This window comes from Apodemus sylvaticus, chromosome 4 (assembly GCF_947179515.1).
Source record: "Apodemus sylvaticus chromosome 4, mApoSyl1.1, whole genome shotgun sequence".
NCBI lineage: Eukaryota > Metazoa > Chordata > Mammalia > Rodentia > Muridae > Apodemus > Apodemus sylvaticus.
In genome coordinates, this window is record NC_067475.1 from 116,517,111 (window position 1) to 116,539,529 (window position 22,419).

The 22,419-nt window shown below is 47.2% G+C and overlaps 1 protein-coding gene across 2 annotated transcripts in view; it reads left to right on the plus strand.

Moving 5' to 3' along the window:
- Positions 1–22,419, plus strand: part of Maml3 (mastermind like transcriptional coactivator 3) — a 420,062-nt gene that overhangs the window by 237,504 nt on the left and 160,139 nt on the right. For both annotated transcript variants that reach the window (XM_052180538.1, XM_052180537.1), the window contains exon 2: positions 12,051–13,649. In XM_052180538.1, coding sequence (XP_052036498.1) covers positions 12,051–13,649 — 1,599 coding nt within the window. The remainder of the gene's footprint in view (positions 1–12,050; positions 13,650–22,419) is intronic.

Sequence of the window (22,419 nt, forward strand, 5' to 3'; positions counted from 1 at the left end):
TGAGTCACTGAGCCCCCATGAGTCAGACTGGTGTAGACAGAAAGGTGAAAGGGATCTAGTTTAGGACCTTTCTCTTTTGCTCTTCTGCCATGCCAGGATCCCAGGTCATTCCATGGGAATAGGGCTCACTGGACACCCACCCTTCCACCATCTTGATCTTGGACTTCCCGGCACCCAAGACTGTGACAAATAAAATGTTCTTTCTAAAGTATCCAGTCTCTGACATTTTGTTGCAGTGGCCTAACCAAGTGGACTAACCAAGTGGACTAGTAACTAAGATAGCCATCTGTCCTCAACAGGTTCTCCCTCTGTATCCTGTAGCCTAATTCCTGCTTATAAGAAGTCACCACCACCCTAACAAGCTTACTTTACCGTACTGACCTTATAAAGACTCTGAGTTTCTGGTGGCTAGACTTTGACATATGGATTCATAAGTGGTGGGGCACAGGTGTCCTGTAACATTGGCCATGAGCACTAGGCTCAGTTTGTTATTATCCTTGTATATCCCTAGTATGGACATAGGTGACCCCCTGGTGGCTTTTCTCTAGCAGGTCCTTGGACATGACGTTCTTCTCTCTAAAGGGGTGTGCATTTTTGTCAGAACAAGATCATTTGGGGACTGAGTCTGGGTTTCAGTGGTTGGTGTGGACTGTCAGAATCGGAAGTCTATACCCCAAAGGCCTATAGAGTTGAAATAATGAAGTCACTTCGAGGTTCACTGACTGCATCGCTGTGCCCACTGGGTATTCCTCCTCTGGGCTGCCAATCCCTGGATAAGCCAGGAAATCCAGAGCTGACACACTCAGCTCCTACCCCAGGGGATGGAAGTGCTGGATTCAGAGGGGATTTTGGATGTCTTCCCTGCTCACCCTCTGGAGCACATAGCATTGTCTTGGGGCTGTGGACTGGCCGTAGAGGCTTTCACATCTTCAAGGCTGATAAAGGCTCCATGCAGGCTCGGCCTTGGCCACTCCCCTTGCATAAATGAAACGCTGCCCACATAAGTCAGTGAGGTTGTAGAGAAGAGACTGTGTGCCTAAATGACTCTGACTGTTGCTATAACAACAGTGCCTCGGTCTAATTTCTTTTGAAAAATGAATTTCAGCTGGGATGAAGTCGAGCAGCGTCTCCCACACGGGGAAAGCTCAGCTGGCAGGCTCCAGACTGCTGCTGCCTCTAGGCTGAATGGTGGGTGCCTGCTCCGCCTTCCAGCTGCACATTTCAGCCTCCATGTTTGCCCGCATATACACGCATGCGCCCTTTAGGGCGTGTGCATATAGGGGTCTTACCTTTCCTATGGGGATTCACTCAAGAGAGAAAAGTCCTCCTGTCCTGCCTTGTGTCCTGCTGGTGGAAAAAGTCTAAAGACCCACTGGTTAAAGGGCTTGCCAAGTAAGCCTGAAGACCCAAGTGCGGCCCCCAACATTCATGTAAAAATCTGGGCACTTCGCTGTGCCCATCAGTACATCCAAGTGCCAAGAGGTGGAGACAGGAAGACCCCCGTCCCCCAAGCTTCCCAGGCCAGTTTGTGTAGTCGAATATTCCATGGGACACTTAAATAGGGTTAGAGGATAACAACCAGCATCAGCCCTGGTCTCTGCATGCATAGGCACGGAACTGCACACAGGTGCACATACGTGCACACATGGAAAGGCAGCCATAAAGCAGTCCCCATGTTGGTAAAGAAAGCCCAGGCCCTCAGCCTTCATATCTGGATGAAAAATGCTCAGTGAAACAGAGGCCTAGGAGTCAGGTGCTGCCTAGAAATGGGGATTCTGGGGTTTGTTTGCTTACTGGCAGAGGTGTATGAGGCAGGGGAGAATATAAGAATCTATGCGCTCTCATTGGGATCACTGCTCTTGGCTGCCAGGGTATGCTCACTGTGTGGATATGGGGCTCCTGGCCTCTTTCAGGGGTACTTGAGATTTTTCTTTCTATAGGCCTATTTCAGTATGTTTGCATTCCAAAAGGAGATGACCTGACCGTGTGCAGGGTTGTATTCGAAAGCATCTCCTCACATCTGGAAGCTCTGAGCCATTTGTGTCTCCTAAGCTGGTGCCAGACCTCAGTGCCGCAGAGGGAGAGGATCTCACGCAGGGCCTAAAAACAAAAGTGAGAATTCCTCGTTGAGAAAGAGGACATTTTGAGTAAACAGTGGAATAAAAAATATTCCTGGGCCCTACGCAAGGAAGGGAAAAGCACTGAAGGCTCTCTGAAGTGCTTCTCTTCCCACTCTGTCCTTCCCAGAAAGCAAACCTAGAACCCTGGGCTTGCTCCCCATTGGCCGTCCTTGCTGGTCAGAGTCTCCAGCTGCAAGGGGCACAGACCATAGCAAAGGCTCTCATCTGTTCACGTCCTTCCTAATGGCTCTTCCTCCTCCTCACCTCCCTCCTTTGTTTCTTTTTTTGGATTTTTTTTTTTTTCTGAGACAGGGTTTCTCTGTATAGCCCCGGCTGTCCTGGAACTCACTCTGTAGACCAGGCTGGCCTCGAACTCAGAAATTCACCTGCCTCTGCCTCCCAGAGTGCTGGCATTACATGCGTGTGCCACCACCGCCCGGCTCCCTCCTTTGTTTCTTTACAGCTATAAATAAAATCCCATTAGGAAATTCAGAAAGTAGCAGTGTCATGTCTACAGATATGCTTGAAAAAAAAAATGTATACATGACTCCTAGTGAGAACTGCTGGGGGAAACCCCTGGGGATGCTGTTTCATGTGCTTTAAAAAGTGAACACTGTGTGTGTGTGTGTGTGTGTGTGTGTGTGTGTGTGTGTCTGTGTGTGTGTGCATGTGCACGTGTGCATGCCTGTGTGTGTGTGTGTACCTGTGTGTGTGCGTATATGCATGCGCACGCATGCATGCCTGTGTGTGTGTGCCTGTGTGTGTGCCTGTGTGTGTGTGTGTGTGTGTGTGTGTTGTGTGCAGGAAAGACGAGCCCTTCGGGATTCTGACTGCGATTTTGACAGCACCAGCTCATCCCTGTAGAGCTTTGCCTAGAAAAGAAAGCTCTTGCGTGCACGGAAGTCACTGGATGCCTGTAGTCGCTGCCGCCCCTGCCAGGGCTGCATCAGCTCCTCACACACGCAATTGACAGTCTTGGGGCACAGCATCTTTCCTGTAGAAAAGCACCGGGCATTTCTGTGAAGCAGGGAAATCTGACCCAGGACCCAGGCAGGGATGGGTCCTCCTTATCAGCAAGCTTTGTTGAAGTTTGGTGGGGCAGTAGTCATCAGGGGAAGAACACGCTTTGAGAGGAATATGAGTTCCTCTCCTGTTGGAATATTTCATAACCTGAAATATTGGAATATTTCATAACCTGTCCTTGCTGAAGCATTCCCCACCTATCACAGATTATCATCATCATCATCATCATCATCATCATCATCATCATCACTATTCAAGGTGGCAAATGAAAAACACTAGCAAATATGGTGATATACCCTATAATCCAATTACTTGGGAGCCTGAGGTCTGAGGAGCAACAGCTCTACAGCAGATTGGGTGCATAGCCAGTCAGGAGTCAGCCCGGGCTCCATGAGATACAGCCTCAAAAAAAGTAAAAAGTAAAAAAGGAGCAGATATAGTGTCGCACACCTTGAACTTCGTGCATCAGGACTCGGAGGCAGGCGGCTCTGGGAGTCTGAGGCCAGCCTGGTCTGCTTGTTGAGTTCTAGGCCAGCCAAGGCTCCATAGTAAGATCCCATCTTAATAAAAAATAAATGTAAAACAATTAGAGTACAATACCCTCAGCATGATGCCTGGCGGTTTCCAACCAATTGGAATATTTCATAACAGCAGTATCTTAAGTCCCTTACTAAGTGACAGGTTGAGGTATCCGGGAAAGAGTTATCCTTGAGCGTCCTGCTTAAAACTCTGTGAAGAGGCTTGAGGCTCCTCGCCCGGTGACTACCGGGATTACCATCTACCATCTTGGTCTTAATGAGTGGTTCATTGTTTCTTCAATGCTCATGAAAATGGAAGAGTACCCAGGGCTCCTATGACCTGCGGTGAAATATAATTTATTCATTCAATTGTGAAAAAGCAAAGAGCATGTATGAACATGTGTGTACTTGGAAATGTGGAGGTTTGAGATCTTGGGACATAGCATTTCTAAATGTCCAGAGCCCTGTCTGCCGTGCGCCTGATGTACTGGTGTCTCTTCTCCTGGAGTTGTGGTGTGTTCAGTTGGTACTCACTACAGCTTAACCATAACTAAAAGATAAGATCGGACCCTGAAATTTAGTCATTCATAATTTTTTTTTTTAGAAAAATCAGAGATAAATAGATTAAGGAGCTCACAGCTGGATTTTGGTGTCTGTGTTCCAGAATTGGGTGAGAGGACACAACACCCTCAAATGTTGAGAATAGTGCTTCCCCTGGGCTGTGGTTCCATTCCCAAGGCTTCCTGGGGGTGGGGGGAGGTTCCTTAATCCCCCTTAATAGCAAAGCCCCTGTGAGGGAGGCCCCATTTTTTTTTCCTGAAGCATTTCACAGTGGAGGTTTCTCAATTTTCTAAGCAGGTATCTCTTCCAGAAACCCAGAACTTCCAACCAAACAGATCCAGAGAACCAACCACACTCTGGATTCCCCACAAGCAGGGTTTTACTCTGGTTTATGTGTACTTGGTGTGCATAGCATCTTGTTATATTGTGAGAAGTACTGTATGCTCCCCTGTGGTAATGTTTTTTTCTCTAAATGCTGGGAATGTGTGCGATTGGCCAGGGCATCCCAGGTTGGGGTACAGTTTTCCTTTTTCTCTCTGTGCTGTTCTGCCTGTTGGGGTGCTGCTCTGCCTGTTGGGGAGATCTCTTTCAAGCAAATGCTTGCACTCAACCTTTGTGAGCACATTTGTGGATGTTTGTTTTCCAGGATGGCCCATGTTCTTGTAAATGGGTTGACCCTGAAGCCACTGGCACAGAGCCTGCACAGATGCATGATGCCCTCCCCCCATCTGTTGGTGGTGTGGTGTGGGGAAGGGTGACAGATATTACTGTGCTCAGAGGAACCCAAAGTGTTTATATAAGTTATTTATACATTAATTATTAATATATATTAATATACCTTTTGTGGAAAAGTTTATGAACATTCACCAATCTTGCAATTCAATCCATGATCCCCTGAGGTCAGGAAAACCCCATTCTAGAGCACAGCTCCCTGGTTCTACTTATGAGATGCCCCAGAGCGTGTGGGAAATATTATGTGTGTTTTGAATATGTGTCTTAAAAAAAATCTAATCAGAGACTTCAAAATATCAGAATCCAGCAATAATTGTAGTCTGGATCCCAGTGTCTAAATACGGGAGATCCTAATCTAGCTAACTCAGAAGAAACCCGAGGATTTCATTAAATTGCTCTTGCTATCCGTGTCCCAATCGGCACCCTGTGTCCCAGTCTGGCCTCTGTCTGATGCTGCTAAGTCAGGGATCCTGGAGGCCCAATCAGGACATCTGCCATGGTAACAGCTTCAAGGGAACTAGACACACTCAAGAGGGGGAAAAACCACTGGGGGAAAAAAACCACTAAAGAAAATAAATTTTTTGTTGAATATGATGAAGTGTACATTATAAGTATATATGGAAATGCCACCATGAAGCCTCTCTAAACAATTAATATGTACTGACAAAAATGAATCAAAGATATTTATTGCATAGCAATGCTTGAAAACAGAAGAAAGGAAGATCAAATCCCTAAAAGTCTTAAAGGCTTCGTAAGAGTACTTACGTCTGTGGAAAGTTCTGGAAGTGTTGTGTGCTCTGCTCTAGCCTCACACTCATAGTATCTATCACATGTGCTTGCTAGGTCACTTCATCCACTACAGAATGAGCAAGTCAGCCTCACCCCAGTGCTCACCGCCTTATTACTGCTCACACAATAGAAAGAGAAAAACCACGTGATGATTGGCTCTAGAGAAGAGTCTTCAAGTTTGCCCAGAGCAGACCGAAGTGACCAAATCTTCTCCCGGGGGTCACTACATCTGCAGTAGAGATCCAAACCCATCTTCAAATCTCAGGGAAAGAATACCCTAAGAGATGGGGAAGGAAACCCTGTAACTTGGGGTAGAGGAACAGCCATGACAAGAGAACAGAAGCCACATGAAGCCTTTAAAGTCCATCTACAAAACCTTGGTCTCTGGGGTCCACGTGCATGTGAAAGTCTGTCCTTGTGGAGCCTCGGTTGGCTCAGCTGTTAAGAGCACTGGCCACTCTCCGTTCCAGGGGTCTGACACCCCCTCCTGGCCTCCGCAGACACAGGGCACACACGTGTGCCTATGTCTCATACATGTGGAGGTCAGAGGACAATCTTCAAATGTCTTCTCTCTCCTTCTGCTGTATAAGTCCTGGGAATCAAACTCAAGCTGTCAAGTTCAGCAACAGTTTTCCGCCCACTGAGCCATCTCACCAGCCCTAGATCACGGCTTTGTTTTTTTAAAACAATCTGTTTCTTTGTTGAAGGATCTTTTCTTATCTTAGCTGTAGTAGATAACCTGCAATAATCAACAATGTGCAGACATTTTCTATTCTTACTGTTGTGGGTCTCAGGGACACCACAGACTCCTGGGCACACTCCATGCTATCCCTGTCAACCTTTGGCTTTCTCTCTTACTTTCTCCAGCTCACATATACCCTGTAATTTAACATAAACATGGGCCACCAAGCCACGGTGCAGAGCGCAGGCCATCTCTAGAGCCTTCTGGAAGGGGAATTACTGTCTCCAGAGTACTTGACACCTGATAGCAACCCATATTGTCACAGACATTAGCTGAGTGGCACACTTCAGCTGCCGGCTGCTCAGCTTCCCTTAATGGGAGACAGCATCTCTATGTAACCGTGGTGACGTGGAGACAAGCGAGTTAAGCCTCGGTGAAGCTTCTGTGCTTGTTCACGAGGGCACGATGTACTGAGAGGCTTTCTGCTCTCAGAGGCAAGAAGGCCAGAGTCTTGTTGAGATAGGCTATTTGGGCTGAGATTGACCTGAGCCCCTTAAGAGTGGGGACTCCCAAGACAATCACTCCCCTGCAGCCAACGTGTCTCCTACTCTCAGAACGAGCTGCTTGTCATGTCAGCCTCTCCAACACACCACACGAGCACTGGGCTTTGTCTTCCTCCCACATCCCTTTCTCCCAAGAGAGACATAACAGGAGAATTAGATTTTCAGACCACCTTCCCATAAAACACCACACGATGAGACAGAGAGAACGGACATGAAGATTGCTCTATCTTGAACATAACAACACAGGACATAAAAGCCACAGCATAGCATCTTCAGGGCTGACTTTCTCACACTCCCAAATGCTGAGGCATGAAATATACATACCAAGATCTGGGTAATAGGGGCCAGCAGCGGAGACCGAGAGGCCCCTGGGGAAACGAATCTACTTTGCCATAGCCCCATTCAGGTGGCACACTGACAATGCATTTAGTTTGAACCTGAACAACGCAGCTTCCCCTGTTCTAACAATCTGGGACACGGATGCATTAGCACTTGGACTTGGGATTGAATTGCAAATTTGATTTTTTTTGTTGTTCATATTAAGAAAGCTACTCCAGATGCTTGGAAAACATTAAGGTTTGGCCCGCTAGGGAGCGGAAATATTGTCATTATACCTATCGGTGTGTTGAAGATTCAGGATGCATTCTGTCCCCATGGCAGTCGTGACTGAATTTTAAAAATAGTAAAGCTCAGGCTTTAGTGCGTGCTGACTGGGTCCCACGTGCAAAATTACGCATTTGCACATTATCTCCTATGGACTCCCGTCACAGTTGCTCGGTGAGCTAAGTGTTACTAACCCGTTTGGGGACCAGTGAAACCAAACTTGGGACAATTTATAGAAATTTCTCCAAACCCATTCTTGGATTTTCAGCTGGGAACTGCTGGGGTCTCAGAAGCAGGCAGAGCAGAAAGTACCCCCTTCAAGCGTGGCCTTTCCAGCACGGCGGCATCCGTGACTGAGTACCACACCGCATCTTAGTGCACAGTGCATGGATGGGGGGAATCTTGGAGTTGAGAAGTCATCCTGGCTCCAGTACCTTATAATGCTGGACTCTAGTGTTTGGTGCACTTAGCTCCTTAGAGGTGAGTGGGTCCCCAAGCAGACCTGTTGGCCCCTGTAACCTGGGCCACCTTTGTTTTATAGGGGACAAGAAGAGCATCCGTATTTTCTAGTCCCGTTCATCCATTACAGGCCCTAGAACAGAATGGCAGGTCTGTGAGTTCTAAAGGAACGATGTCAAATTCATTTTTAAAGACTGGTACTCATCTTCCGGCAGCTTACCGTCACTTCAGAAGGCACCTGGCCTCGATTCTGTTTGGCCGTTAAGCAGGGATACTTGAATTTTCCACGTGTTTGGAGCTACATACATTCAAACAACTGTCGTGCCAATGATCGGAATCTCGGTTTCCTGATTTGTTCCATAAATATCATCACTTTCTAGCAGTGTCCCCCTGACGTGATGGGTTGACGTGTTTTGTTTTATTTTGTTTTTCCCTTTGAAGTCAAGTGAGTTCTGGTGTGTCTTAGTTAGGGTTTTACTGCTGTGAACAGACGCCATGACCAAGGCAACTCTTATAAGGACAACATTTAATTGGGGCTGGCTCACAGGTTCAGAGGTTCAGTCCGTTATCATCAAGGCGGGAATGTGGCAGCATCCAGGCAGGCATGGTGCAGGAGGAGCTGAGAATTCTACGCCTTCATCTGGAGGCTGCTAGCAGATACTGGCTTCCAGGCAGCTAGGACACAGTGACACACCCACTCCAACAAGGCCACACCTCCAAATAGTGCCACTCCCTGGGCCAAGCATAATTACAAGGTGACAGGGTGTGTCCCAGTTAGGTCCCTGCTCTCAGCTGTTCAAGAGCCTCTACTGGGTGGACAGGACAGGGTCTTGTTTGTAATTAAAACTGGAAGGTTTGGGGAAATGATTAGATAGGAATTTGGCTCAAGGAACCCTTTGATTCTGCTTACTTTTAAAATCCTAATTCTCTGCTTCCAAGAGAGCACATATTCCTCAAAACTCACATCACCTTTAGGTCAGTGTTACAATCCGAGGAGCTCCTCTAGAGCTTTGCCAACTCTAGCAAGTGCAGTTTGGAGGGAACCAACTCCTCTCACCCCTAAGGTCATCTCTGCCAAGAGCACGAGGTACCCAGGTGGAAGAACTTTGCCGGGCTCCACCCTGTGCCACTCAAGCCCTCTGCTGCCTCCTGTCCTCGTGCAGCTGAGTGGGAACCTGACCAAGGGAAAGCCTTCGTCCACTCAGCATGCATCTCCCCAGCTCCCACTGTGTGGACACCCATGGGCCACAGCCACCTGTCACAAACAACAGTGTCAAAGAGATGAACTGGGTATAAAACAAACTCATAGAGTTAGGGAGAACTTGAGTTCGTAAAACACTCCTAGGAGCAACAGAGTATCCTATCCATTACCAGGACTGGAAATTACTTCTGGCCACCAAGCTGGCTTCTACTCTCTTTCAAACTCACCTGTAGCATCTCTGAATTAGACTCCTTTTGCAGCTTATTAACTGTTGCAAAGATCCTGACCACGGCAGACACCAGGAAACAAGGCAGCCCCAGTCCCTAAGTTCTCGGCACAAAGCCTGACAATGTCTGCAATGGGGGTATAGAGATGGCCTGAGAAACCTAGTCTAATTAATCCAATTGAGTGTGGGTGGGCCGGGGTGGGAAAGGGAAGGGTACACAGCTTCCTACAGTAAGAGGAATCTGAAATCTGATATGAACTGGGAGCAACCACTGACCTGACCAGGGAAGGGGAGGAGAGAGGGCATGTTAACTTGGGAAGGGGGGGAGGTTTGGTTTTTTCCAAGCAAAGAAAAAATACTTTGCCTGGAGGCAGAAGGAAGGCTGACACAGAAAACGTGTGTTTGTGTGTGTGTGTGTGTGTGTGTGTGTGTGTGTGTGTGTGTGTGTGTGTGTAGAGACAGACAGACAGAGACATAGATATCTTCTATTAAAAAAAAGTCTTTAAGGAGAACTGAAGAAAGCCGCACACTGGATGAGATTGGGGAGGTTGTGGAAAGACATTGACAGGAAGATCCAAAGATGGCAGTTGAGATTGTAAACCGATCGCTCGGCCTTATAAACAGGAACCACAACACAGTGCATCTTTTGAAGAAGGCAGCAGTCTACAGAATAGATGTGAGAGCTAAACCATGGGTAGAGAATCAGATGAGGGAGGGAGGGAGTGGGTCACCCAGAGAAGACCCTGGTCAGGGGCAGTGAGCGTGTGGGTGGGCACAAGAGGAGCATATCGCTGTACGATGCTCACGCTTCTGCCCTGGGTAAGTGGACAGATACTGAGATATGGGGGACAGGTGAATGACCGAACTGAGTTTTAGATGTTCTTGAACTATCTAAGCTGAAGTTGGTGCAGCTGAGGAAAGATGGAACTGGTTACACAGTTTGTGGCCATTAACTTCAGTAAGATGCTTGAGGCTCTTGTAGCAGAGGAAATTTGCATAAATGAACAGAAAGGGGGTGGGGGTAAGTTAGGAAGAGACGGGGAAGACTCCCATCATTTACAACAAAGAATGCATGACAACAGGGAGAAAGAGGAGACCAAGTGTGGCATCACGGGAGATGACAGAAAGACCCCAAGCAGCAGATGGTGCTGAAAGTGTTGTAAACCAAGACACACAGGGGTGTTTTAAACCATGTTCCACATTGATCTTCATATCTATTTAGGCAGTGTGTTAAATCCACACTCTTAGGGCAGTTTCGCTGCTCTGGTCACTATGGCAAGAAAACAGAACCAACCTAGTCGTCCATCAACAGATGCACAAATAGAGCGTGCTGCATCTGTAAAGTGGAAGCGTATTCAGCTCTAAGGAAAAAGGAAACCACAAAGTTAGCAGAAAAAAAAATGGACTTAGAAAGTATCATATTAAGTGAGGTTACCTACTCTCAGAAAAACAAGATTGCATGTTTTTCTTCATGGGAATTCTATTCTTCATGGGAATAGATTCATGGAATCTATTCTGTAATGTATATCTGTAAACAGAGGTATATGTGGGTACAGTATAAATGAGGAAAGAACAGGAAACACTATTCTTTGGTATGAGAAGGGATATAAATCAAGTAAAGCCCATAAGTTGTTAAAGGATAGAAAACTAATTGTTTCCTGGTTTTGATGCTACCTAACTTTTCGGTTTCCTGTGGTGAAGGGCACAGCGATGCCACTCGGCGAGAGCGGAAACCCCAAGCCAAGGGCCACAGCGTCAGGATGGCTGCTCTGTGCAGTTCACTGAGCGCTGTAGACGCTGGGTCTGGGGAAAGGCTATGGTGCTCTCTCTGCATGGTCTCTTTCTTCCTTCCTTCTTTTCTTTCCTTTTTCTAATTTGCAAGTTTACTACAATAAAGTGACTTTTAAAAAGAGAGAGAGAGAGACATCTTTAGTGTTCTTCAACAATATTGTCAATTTAATTCCTTGATGATTTCAATTATGGTGTGGTGAGAATTGAGGATAGATATCTTTTTCAAGTACAGTGTCTCTCATTGGGAAAAAATGCTCACAGGTGACCCTTGCTGTGGCCCTGGTCCTGCATGTCTCTGGGATCTCTGAACTTGGCTTTTAGTTGAAGGCTTTTCTCACAGAATTCTAATCATGGCGATGCCTGGTTTTGGAACTAGAAGTACCCTTTCTTTTTCTTGTGTGTTCTAAAGCATTTAAAATGTAGTTTGTGGGACTAAGGAGACGATTCGGTTAGTCATATCTGAGTTCTGTTCCAAAAATCTAGAAGGCAACAAAATATTCAGGCGCATACCGACTTGTAATCCCAGCACAACGGAGTTAAAGGGGTCCCTGGGTTCTCAGTGGCCAGCTTCACCCACCTCCTGGGTGTGCTCCAGGCCGGCGCGACACCCTGCCTCAAAGCAAGGTGGGTGGAGGCCCAAGGTTGTCCTTCATATCCACGCACACACAGGTGCACATATCCAGGTGCACACGTATCAACGCAATCATGGAAACACACTCAAGGTAGTTACAGTGTGTAAGAGTTCAGTCTGACATTAAATTATCTTCTCATTTCTTCTCCAGCTGCAAGAGACTGTGAAGAGGAAGTTGGAAGGGGCCCGATCGCCACTAAACGGGGACCAGCAGAATGGCGCTTGCGACGGGAACTTCTCACCCACAAGCAAGCGCCTCCGAAAGGATCTCAGCACGGGGCTGGAAGCCCTCAACAATTTGCCCAACAACATGCCCCTGCCTCCAGCCTCTCCCCTTCACCAGCTTGACCTCAAGCCTTCTTTGCCCTTGCAGAACAGCGCTGCCCACGCCCCTGGGCTTCTAGAAGATCTGAGTAAAAACGGCAGGCTCCCCGAGATTAAGCTCCCTGTCAATGGCTGTGGGGACCTGGACGATAGCTTTGCTATCTTGCAGAACAAGGACCTCAAACAGGAGCCCCTTGACGACCCTGCCTGCATAGACACATCAGAAACGTCCCTTTCTAATCAGAACAAGCTGTTCTCTGACATTAACCTGAATGACCAAGAGTGGCAAGAACTAATAGATGAACTGGCCAACACGGTTCCAGAAGATGACATCCAGGACCTGTTCAATGAAGACTTCGAAGAGAAGAAGGAGCAGGAATTCTCACAGACAACCATGGAGACCCCACTCTCCCAGGAGAGCGTGAGTGTGAAGAGCGACGCCTCTCACTCTCCTTTTGCACACGTCTCCCTGGGATCACCTCAGGCCAGACCCTCATCGTCTGGTCCTCCCTTTTCCACTGTCTCCACAGGCACTAGCTTACCATCCGTGGCCAACACTCCCGTGGCTCCAAACCCTGCCAGCTCGCCCGCTAACTGTGCTGTCCAGTCCCCCCAGACTCCGACCCAGGCGCACACTCCAGGTCAAGCCCCAGCTCGGCCGGGCAATGCCTATCTCCTTAATCCTGCCTCCGTGGCCGTCTCTGGTTCAGGGTCAGGCTCTGTGGCAGTGCCCAGCTCTGACATGTCCCCAGCGGAGCAGCTCAAACAGATGGCTGCCCAACAACAACAGAGGGCAAAACTCATGCAGCAGAAGCAGCAGCAGCAGCAGCAACAGCAGCAGCAGCAGCAGCAGCAACAACAACAACAACAGCACTCAAATCAGACTTCAAATTGGTCTCCCTTAGGGCCTCCATCAAGTCCATACGGAACAGCTTTTGCTTCAGAGAAACCAAATAGCCCAATGATGTACCCCCAAGCCTTTAACAACCAAAACACTCTAGTGCCTGCAATGGCAAACAGCCTGCAGAAGACGACCATGAACAACTACCTCCCTTCGAATCACATGAATATCATCAGTCAGCAGCCAAATAACTTGGGTACAAACTCCTTAAACAAGCAGCACAATATTCTCACCTATGGCAACACTAAGCCTCTGACCCATTTCAGTGCGGACTTGAGTCCGAGAATGACGCCCCCTATGGCCAACTCTAACAAAACTCCCGTGATGCCCTACATGCCGCAGCCTCCGCAGCAGCCGCAGCCGCCGCAGCCGCAGCCGCCCCAGCAGCAGCAGCCGCAGCCTCCACCGCAGCTGCAGGCTCCCAGGGCGCACCTGAGCGAGGACCAGAAACGCATGCTCCTCATGAAGCAGAAAGGAGTGATGAACCCACCCATGGCCTATGCTGCGCTTCCCGCCCACGGTCAGGTGAGTGAGGAGTGGGGCATGCTGGGAGCCATTCCCACCCACCCTGCCGAGCTGTCCCGAGTGGGCATCCGGATTGGCCTGGAGTGGGTCCTGATAACCACCAGAAATCCTCCCTTGTATATCTTGCTGCGGTTTCTTGTAAAAGAGTAGCCCCAAGAAACCTTTCCTGTACAGGAATGCCTAAGAATCCAGCATCCTATCCCTGCCTGTAGTCAAGGAATTTTTAAAGTATGTCAAATTCTCTTTGTGAGAAAAGCAGGCTACAGAAGGTTGACATGACTCAATGTGGCACACCTCTGCAGCTTTTCTTCCGGTTCATCAGCCGAGGGTAGCTAGGAGGGCGGGCTGCCTGGGCCCAGAGACCACCATTTTATTTTATACCATTTGGCCGAATGCAGCTGTCTTAACAGGTTGTGAACGATGGAAAACATGACCCTTGGTTTCTCTAAATTGGAGAGCTTCCCGTATTTTCGGAATGGCGAGTGGGTCTTACAAGGCCATTTGATTTTTAAACATTTGACATTTTACCGACAACAGTTAGCTATCTCATGCTATCACATGACCTCGAAGTACAGGGATCCCTGGCCGTGGCTTTCAGCTGGATTTTAGGAAGAGTTGCTCACGAAGGTGCCCGTGCAGCCTTTCAGGGAGGTTCTATCTCTCACACTCGTTCTGTGTAGTTTGGAGGATGGGTAAAACATGGGCAGCTGTCAGTTAGAGGTAAGGATGTGCCAGGCTGGCCAGTGGGGCATAATACCCAGGGGTATGGGGGAGGGGGAGAGGAGGGAGGGGGAGAGAGCGCTTATGGTGCCTCTCTCCAGCTCAGATGAATTCACAGGTATGTGATGGTCTCTTTACTTTCCGTTGCTATTCTTCATGCCTGTACGCCGCCCTAGTGGGATCCAGTGTCCACAAACAGATGCATCAGGAGGCGTGACAGGGAGATTTCCCTCACCCTGTCACTAGGCAGTTCTGCATCTTGCGACTCCCACAGTGCCCCATTCCACTCTTACCCCACCCTCCTTCCCTACCCCAACCCCAGGCGGCATGGAGGCCACAGGACCGACCCGGAGGTGGTGCTGGCCTGCATAGACAGGCCTGAGCTCTGGGCCTTTATTCTTGCCCTTCCCAGTTGCCCAACCCCCAAACCCCACAGTGCTTTCTTGTCTCCACATGCCAGCGAGATTTAGAGAAGCCCTGTCTGAATGAACAAGCGCATGGCTTGGTTTTACATCGGCTGCAATCGGGAGTTAGTAGGAAACCTATTTAGAATGTGGAGTTTTTGATACTTTATAATGATTTCATTTAAAAAATACATACAAACATATCTATATACATATATACATATCATACATATGCATGGTATATATGTATGTGTGTATATATATATATATATATATACATATATCAATGGAAATTCAACCTTTTATACACCTTAACACTAACTTCAGAAGCAAGCATAATTAGAGGGTCGCTTGTGGGGGCCCAGATGCGTCACAAGGCTTTTGCGATTGCGCACTGTCAAATGATCCGTTGTTAATCTTAATACAATTTATGCTTCTACTCAGGCTGTTTTCATGCCAGTATTTCTTCTGAGCCAGACCCAAGATGATTAATTTCCACTCACAGGTTCTGCAGACATGGGCTGTAATGGTAACCGCCTCCCCCACCCAGCCCCGCCCTCCTGGATCTCACTAACCTCTTTCCAATTATGCTAACTAGAAACAAAGTCTTTGCTGGAACACGGGTCTTTTTAAGGGATCTTTTAGGGTCCTACTGTTTGTTTGCAGGTGAGTCCCTGAGGCCTCTAGCTGCATAGGTCCTGTTTGAAAGGGACCCAGGCAGGAGAAGCAGCTCTGGACTAAATCTGCACGCTGCAGCAGTCTTACCTCTGAGTTGCTTTCAGGGTGGACAAGTCTTCTCTGGCAAGAGCTCATTAGAACAGTTGCTTCTAACTTAGCACAGAGCACAGGCAGGCGAAAGGCAGCGTGCTTTTCTGTTGGAGCAGGACCTGCCTACTTTTGAAACAAGTTTCCAGATGCTTACATAGACATGAGCGTCTCTCTACGAATCTACCATTTTGTACTTTTATCTGCTTGTGACCCAGCATTTCCATAGCACTGCGTGTAGTCACGTGTGCAGTGTGCAGGCACAGGGCACAACCCCGCATGAGTTACGGTCAAGGCACCAAATGTTAGTCCAGGCTGTTTTCTGCCTTGCTAGTAAGCGTGCTGTTTCTCTTTGTCAGCCCCAAAGGCCATGAACAATGCTTAGCTGTAATAAGTGAGGTGGGCAATGAGAATGGTATAACATTGGACACGTTTATTTCAAGAAAGTTACGCAGCTGTTCACATAGAACACGAGTAGGAACTGAGGTTTCTCCCAGAAACAAGTAGAAATGCACTTCCTGAGTATTTTTTAATAATGAAATCATTTTCCAACTTTCTTTTCTTTTTTCCTCTTCTCGCTCCAGCCCAAAGATTTATTTATTTATTTATTATATGTAAGTACACTGTAGCTTTCTTCAGACACACCAGAAGAGCAGGTGTCAGATCTCATTACAGATGGTTGGGAGCTCTGGAAGAGTAGTCAGTGCTCTTTACCACTGAGCCATCTCTCCAGCCATGAGTATTTTTAAAAGGAGGAAAAAAATCCAGACATGGTGGGGCATAATGCTCAGACTGAACAAAGATAATAATTAGTTTATTTACTTTTATTTTATATATGTGAGCATCTTCCCTGCAGGTATGTCTGTTACATGAGTGTGATGCCTATGGGAACCAGAAGAGGGCGCAGGATCCCCTGGAACTGGAGTTACAGATGGTTGTGAGCCGCCATCTGGATGCTGGGACTGGACCTTAGATCCTGATGTGGTTAAGAGCAGCCATTGCTGCTCTTCCATGTTACTTTTGATAGTAAAATATTGAGACCATCTGAAATATTTTGACAGGTATATAATATAAATGAAAATGTGGTGTTAGAAATAATTTCACACATAGAAATTCCCCTAATCATTAAAATAAGCAGCTCCCCAAAACGTTGACGTGTTACAGAGTGCCTTGTGCTCTTTAGTAGTATAGAAAGTGGAAGGGCATCCAAAACCTTACAGATGGCATTCTGTATTACCAAGGTTAGTTTTCTTTTCTTTATTGACCGGATATTCTATTTTCTTATGATGTACATTCATTCTGACACCAGGAAAAATATTCTCTAAGTAAGGAAAAGTCTCTTCTTTTAAAAGCAGAAGTCTACCTTTTCTTTGTTTTTAGAAAAGCAATTTGAGTCAAAGTGACTTGCAGGTGTGTGGGCCAGGATTCCCTGGTCGCTGGTGTGCCTCAATTGTGCATTCCCGCTTCCGGGGCTAATCCGAGCCTCCCTCCCACACTCCAGCACCCTTTCTTGTTATACCTGCTCGTCGCTTACCATCTCTTCTGATTCTTAAGAAAGAGCTGAGATTTCAACAGTTAAAATATCACTAACGTTCCCACCATCGCTTTTGGCCTGTCTTCTGCAGGACACGTTCATGCCTTATTTCCTGCTTTGCTTCTTTGATTGTGGCTCTTCCCGCGTCTCCCACCTTTAAGAAAAAATTATGCATCTAGTCGTCATAACTGAGCCTCTTGCATCGATGTCTATTTAAAAAACATAAACGTATTTCTGAGGTGAAACATCCCATACTTACTTTGCTTGTCCGTTGTATTTTCCCATTTTGTTTCTCAAAAACAAGACCTCTACCCCCATCTAGTCTTTGCATGGTGCCCAAGTCCGTGTCTAAAACTCAGGGCTTTTTAATATGCACCCTAGATGGAAATTGTCAACACGTGGCTTCTGCTGGCTGTGGGCTTTCAGAGAGGCAAGGGGCAGCTGGGAAATTGAGTCTAAAGAGAAGCCTCTGATGGGCGGGGCTTCTCTGGACCTAGTAGAGTGATGGTGTGATTGCTGGGAAGGTAGACCCAGCTACTGCGCCTGACAAACAAATACCAAGCTGCAACAATGCAGGAAGGAAACCAAAGGCCTGTGGCCCCCAGTGAACAAGCAGGGACCCAGGCGACACAGAGCACAAGTATAATTCCTGCACAAACCTGAATGTCACAGGTACCCGAAAGGCGATGTTAACTTCTCGCCTGGCAATGGCAGGACCAAGCCGTATTCTCCTGCTTGTTTCCTCCACGTGTCTTCTGTGCTTGGCCTAAGCAGGTATGCATTCCATTTTATTTTTCCAAAATGTGTAAGCTCTGCCGGTATCAACCTGTCCCCTGTAGCATCTTGACAGGAAGATCAGAATTCACAGACATCCTACGAATCTCTTTGAAAGTCCTCAACTTCACAAGGGGGGGGGGGCCTCTTCCATCCCTTTCCTTAAATAGATGTGCTTACTTTCCCCCAAGAACACCGGTACCTAGCTCAGAGAGACAATACTGTCGTCCACACCGCCCTCCACAAAGGCAGCTGCTTGACTTTCTGACATCACTTTCTGGTTAATCTCCTGACTGCATTTCTCCATTTACCGCAGGAAGTTGGAACACACCCTGGCTTAAAGCCATCTTTCCCGAGCCTGTGGCATTCTCGTTGTTGAGAAGCCCAGGAACATGTGGCTATACCTTTAACTGTGAGATCTTTTGGAATCTTTAAGATTTTGTGATCTTAGTCTAGCATCTTTCCCTCATTAGGTGTAATGCTATGGAATCTCTCTCTCTCTCTCTCTCTCTCTCTCTCTCTCTCTGTGTGTGTGTGTGTGTGTGTGTGTGTGTGTTGCTTGGAGGCTATCAGAGGAGGAGGTATCCTTCTCTTTTCTCTTTTCCTTATTCACTTGAGACAGGGTTTCCCACTGAACCTAGAGTTAGTTAGTAAGTCCCTCTGATCCCCCTGCCTCTGCCCTTGCAGTACTGGTGTTACAGGCATGCATAGTCATGCCTCGACTTTACCCCAGTGCTGGGATTTGAACTCTGGGCTTCATGCTTGGGCTGAAGGCACTGATCAGTACCAAGCCACTCTACCCCTGATACGTGGTGCTAAGAAATTTATTTTACCATCTGGTAATATATGTTTCTGATATCCGGGCTTTAAGGTAGTTTTAATACTGCCTTCTTCTTATTATTGAACTTCTGGGAACGTCTCCCTTTGCATTGTGAGCTCCTCAATCGCTCTCCAATTCTCATTTCTTTTCCATTTTCCGTGTCTTTGTCTTTTTATCCTGTGTTCTATGAGATTTCCTTAACGCCGTCTCCCAACCTCGATATCAAATACTTCATTTTTAATTTCCAGGTCTTCAATTTCTATAAGCTCCTCTGTATTCTCCGGCTTGTCCTTTATAACTGGAGAACACTAATTATCATTTTGAAATGAAGTTTTCTCCTGCTCTCCACTTAGTCTGTCTCTCCGAGGCAGCTTTTTCTGTGTGGGCCTTTCATGCTGCTCCTATATCACAAGCTTCTTCAGTGCCTGTCTAGGAGTGCGGCAGCGTACAGGAGAGGACCTGTTCTTCATGGGCCCTCTCCCTGGGATGCCAGGTTAGAGCCCAGCCAGCTCCCCCCTCCCCCCACCTCCCACCCCCACTTGGTGTCCATAAGGTGACTTTCCCTTGGGCAGGACACATGAGATTCCTAAGCTCATCGCTGGCGTTAAGAGCGATGGGAAGGGTTGGTGGTGCTTGTGTGGTGACAGTGAGGAGTGTGTCAGTAAGGGCTGGGGACATTTTTCACTCACACCCTCTGTTTTAAATGAAAACATTTTCATTTAAAACAGAGGGTCCTGGGGGTTCCTGAGTCAGATGGCTTTGTCGCTGTAGAGTCAGGAACCTTCCTTCCTCCATCCTGGGGAAGAGAAGAGTCTACCTCTTCAAAGACCTCCAGCCCATTCTCCTGCAGAGCTGGTCTAAACAGACGCTGTGCCCTTCGCCTCTCTGACAGTCCCCAAGAATTTGAATTTCCTTAGAGATCTCATCCTATGGGAGGGGAAAGGCTGAATCCAGCCCTCGTGCCTGCTAGAGGAGGAAATATTCTCTCTGGAAGATATTTCGGGCACTGGGAACAACTTCACAGACCACTCTGTAGGGCAGACAACCCTGAGGCCAGGCGAGCGAGACCGCGCCTTGAACAGGACAGCTTAGCTATATGCCTATCCAATTGTTCTCCATTTGCATCTGAACCTTATGGACTTGGTAGGTGGGGGTGGGGGGGGATGGGTATCAGGGGCTGCCTTGGTCCTTTTCCCAATTTGGTCAGGTTGAATAAATCTCCTTTTCCTGATCTTCACACTTCCTTATCTCTTCATTTGGCATATTGATGATGGGCAGCCAAGCCTAGCTTTTTAGATCTTTGACCCTAATAACTTCAGCAATATCCCTGCCTCCTACCTTGATCTCTGATCCCTGTGTCTTCACACTTGGTTTCATTTCCACCTATCCTGCTGCATGATGGGAACAAGTTCTCTCCTACTGCATGATGGGAACAAGTTCTCTCCTACTGCATGATGGGAACAAGTTCTCTCCTATTGCATGATGGGAACAAGTTCTCTCCTACTGCATGATGGGCATGAGCTCTCTCCCACTGCATGATGGGAACGAGTTTTCTCCTACTGCACAATGGGAATGAGCTCTCTCTGTGTTGCTTTGCTATCCTAATTTCATCTTCCAAAATGTCGTTGACATCCTTGATGGTTCTTGTCGTCTCTCTTCCTCTCTGTTCTTCAATGCTTATATAATTTTCGCTCCTTTATCATCATTGTACCGGGGCACTTGAGAATGCCAAGTTTGTCCTAGACTTCTGTAGTATCTATCAACACCTTTCGGTTTGAATATTAAGTATTCCCTGATTTGGAAACTTTATTACAGCAAAATCCATTGATCATTGCCAACATCATGGCCACTAACAAAGCAGAATGAATGGTCTTGAACCAACGTTAAGATACTCCTGTGGTGACCTTTGGATTGTCAACTTAGCACAACCTCAAGTCGAGTGAGAAAAAAGTCTTAATTGAGGAACTGTCTAGGTCAGATTGGCCTGTGGGGCACGGTCTTGACTGTTTATTGATATAGAAAAATCCAGACCATGTAAGTGGCTTCAGTTCACTGGTTGAGCCCCAAACCATGTAGGATTGGAAGAAGCTAGGTAAGCACAAAGACAGCAGCAGGCGAGGATCCAGGCATCTAGTCGCTGCTTTTTACCGTGGCTGTGATGCAGTAAGTTCCCACCTTGACATCACCGTGGTAATGGATTGTAACCAACAGAGAGCCAATCCTCACCTGTGTTGGTCAGGACAGGGAATTTCATCAGAGCAACAAAATGAAGCCAGGGTGACTCTGGACATTAAGTTTTCCAATCTATTTAAGGAACGCATCTATTTAAGGGCACAGAAACACCCTCGCTGCCCTCCAGCCTGGGGCGGGGCGGGGGTGGGGGGGTGAGACCTTATGATCACATCCACGGACTCTCTTACAGAATCTTGAAAATATCGACGTACTTCAAGGACTGAAAACGGTTTAGGTTCCATGACCACAGCTAAGCCTCTGGTACTCAGGTGCCAGGCGAAGCATTGACGGAATGTTCATCACTGGCTCAATCCAGGCCTCCCACTCGAGGGAGCTGGCAGGGGAAAATGCTCAGAAACCCACATAATACGGGAAAGGTTTCTATCAATGGGTAAAATAAAATCATTTCCGTACATGTCCTGGAAGATTTTTTAAAATCCTGATTGACATTCTGTCAGAGTCTGTGAATATGAGACTAAGAGAAAAATGGTAGAGAGAGAGAGAGAGAGAGAAAGTTTGGGGAAAGGAATTAGTTTTATAATAGTACGGTGGAAAAAAGCAGTTTTAATTGGTCCTCTGTGAGAATGCTCTTGAAAGGTGCCAAGGGACAAGCAGATTCCAATTCATTCAGAGAGCTTATAACCCTTAAGCAGAGGCTCTGGAGCATTTATGGACCTAAGAATCACCCGGGGAGGTGTTCAGCATTCGGGTAATCACAGATCTGTGATGAGGCTGGGGAATGCACACTCTAGACCCCGCCCTCCCCCCCCCCCCAAACACACACAACTGCTACCAACTCTATTGCCATTTTATAATGCAGAAACAGTATATAACGCCAAAACACAGTGAAGCGGCCTCGGTTTCTTTTGTTGTTCAGTATCGAGATTTCCTTACGTATGGCCGTGCAGTGCTTACAAAGCATCATGACCAAGGCTCATGGTTCCTGGAAAAGAATCCGTCGTGGCAGCAGGAAAACTGAGATGCACATCCTGAACCACGAGCAGGAAGTAGAGAGAATAAATTGGCAATGGTGCAAGACTTTGAATCCTCAAAGCCCAACCTCCACTAGTTACACATTTCCTCTGGCCAGACCACATCCCCTAAGCCACCATCTGGGGAAGAAACATTCAGATGCCCAGGACTATGGGGGACATCCTCAAACCAGCATAGGCAGTTATCAATTTTATACTTTTTTTAATTGTGTGTGTGTTTGTATGTGTGTGCATGTAACATTTAGAGAAGCCAAAGCAAAAGTTTGGTGTCCTCCTTTAGTCCTCCCTGACTTATTGGCTTGAGATAGGGTCTTTCACAGACCCAGAAACACACCTTTTATTTTTTGGCTAAGATGGTTTGCCAAGGAACTCCTGAGATCCTCTTGTCTACTTTCACCGAAGCTAAGATGGCAGCCATGCCCGCCTTGCCTGACGTTTTCTGTGGGTACTGAGGATTCAAACTCATGTCCTTATGCTTGCAGGACAGTGTTTTTACCCACTGACCCATGTCCCCAGCCCCTTGTTGAAT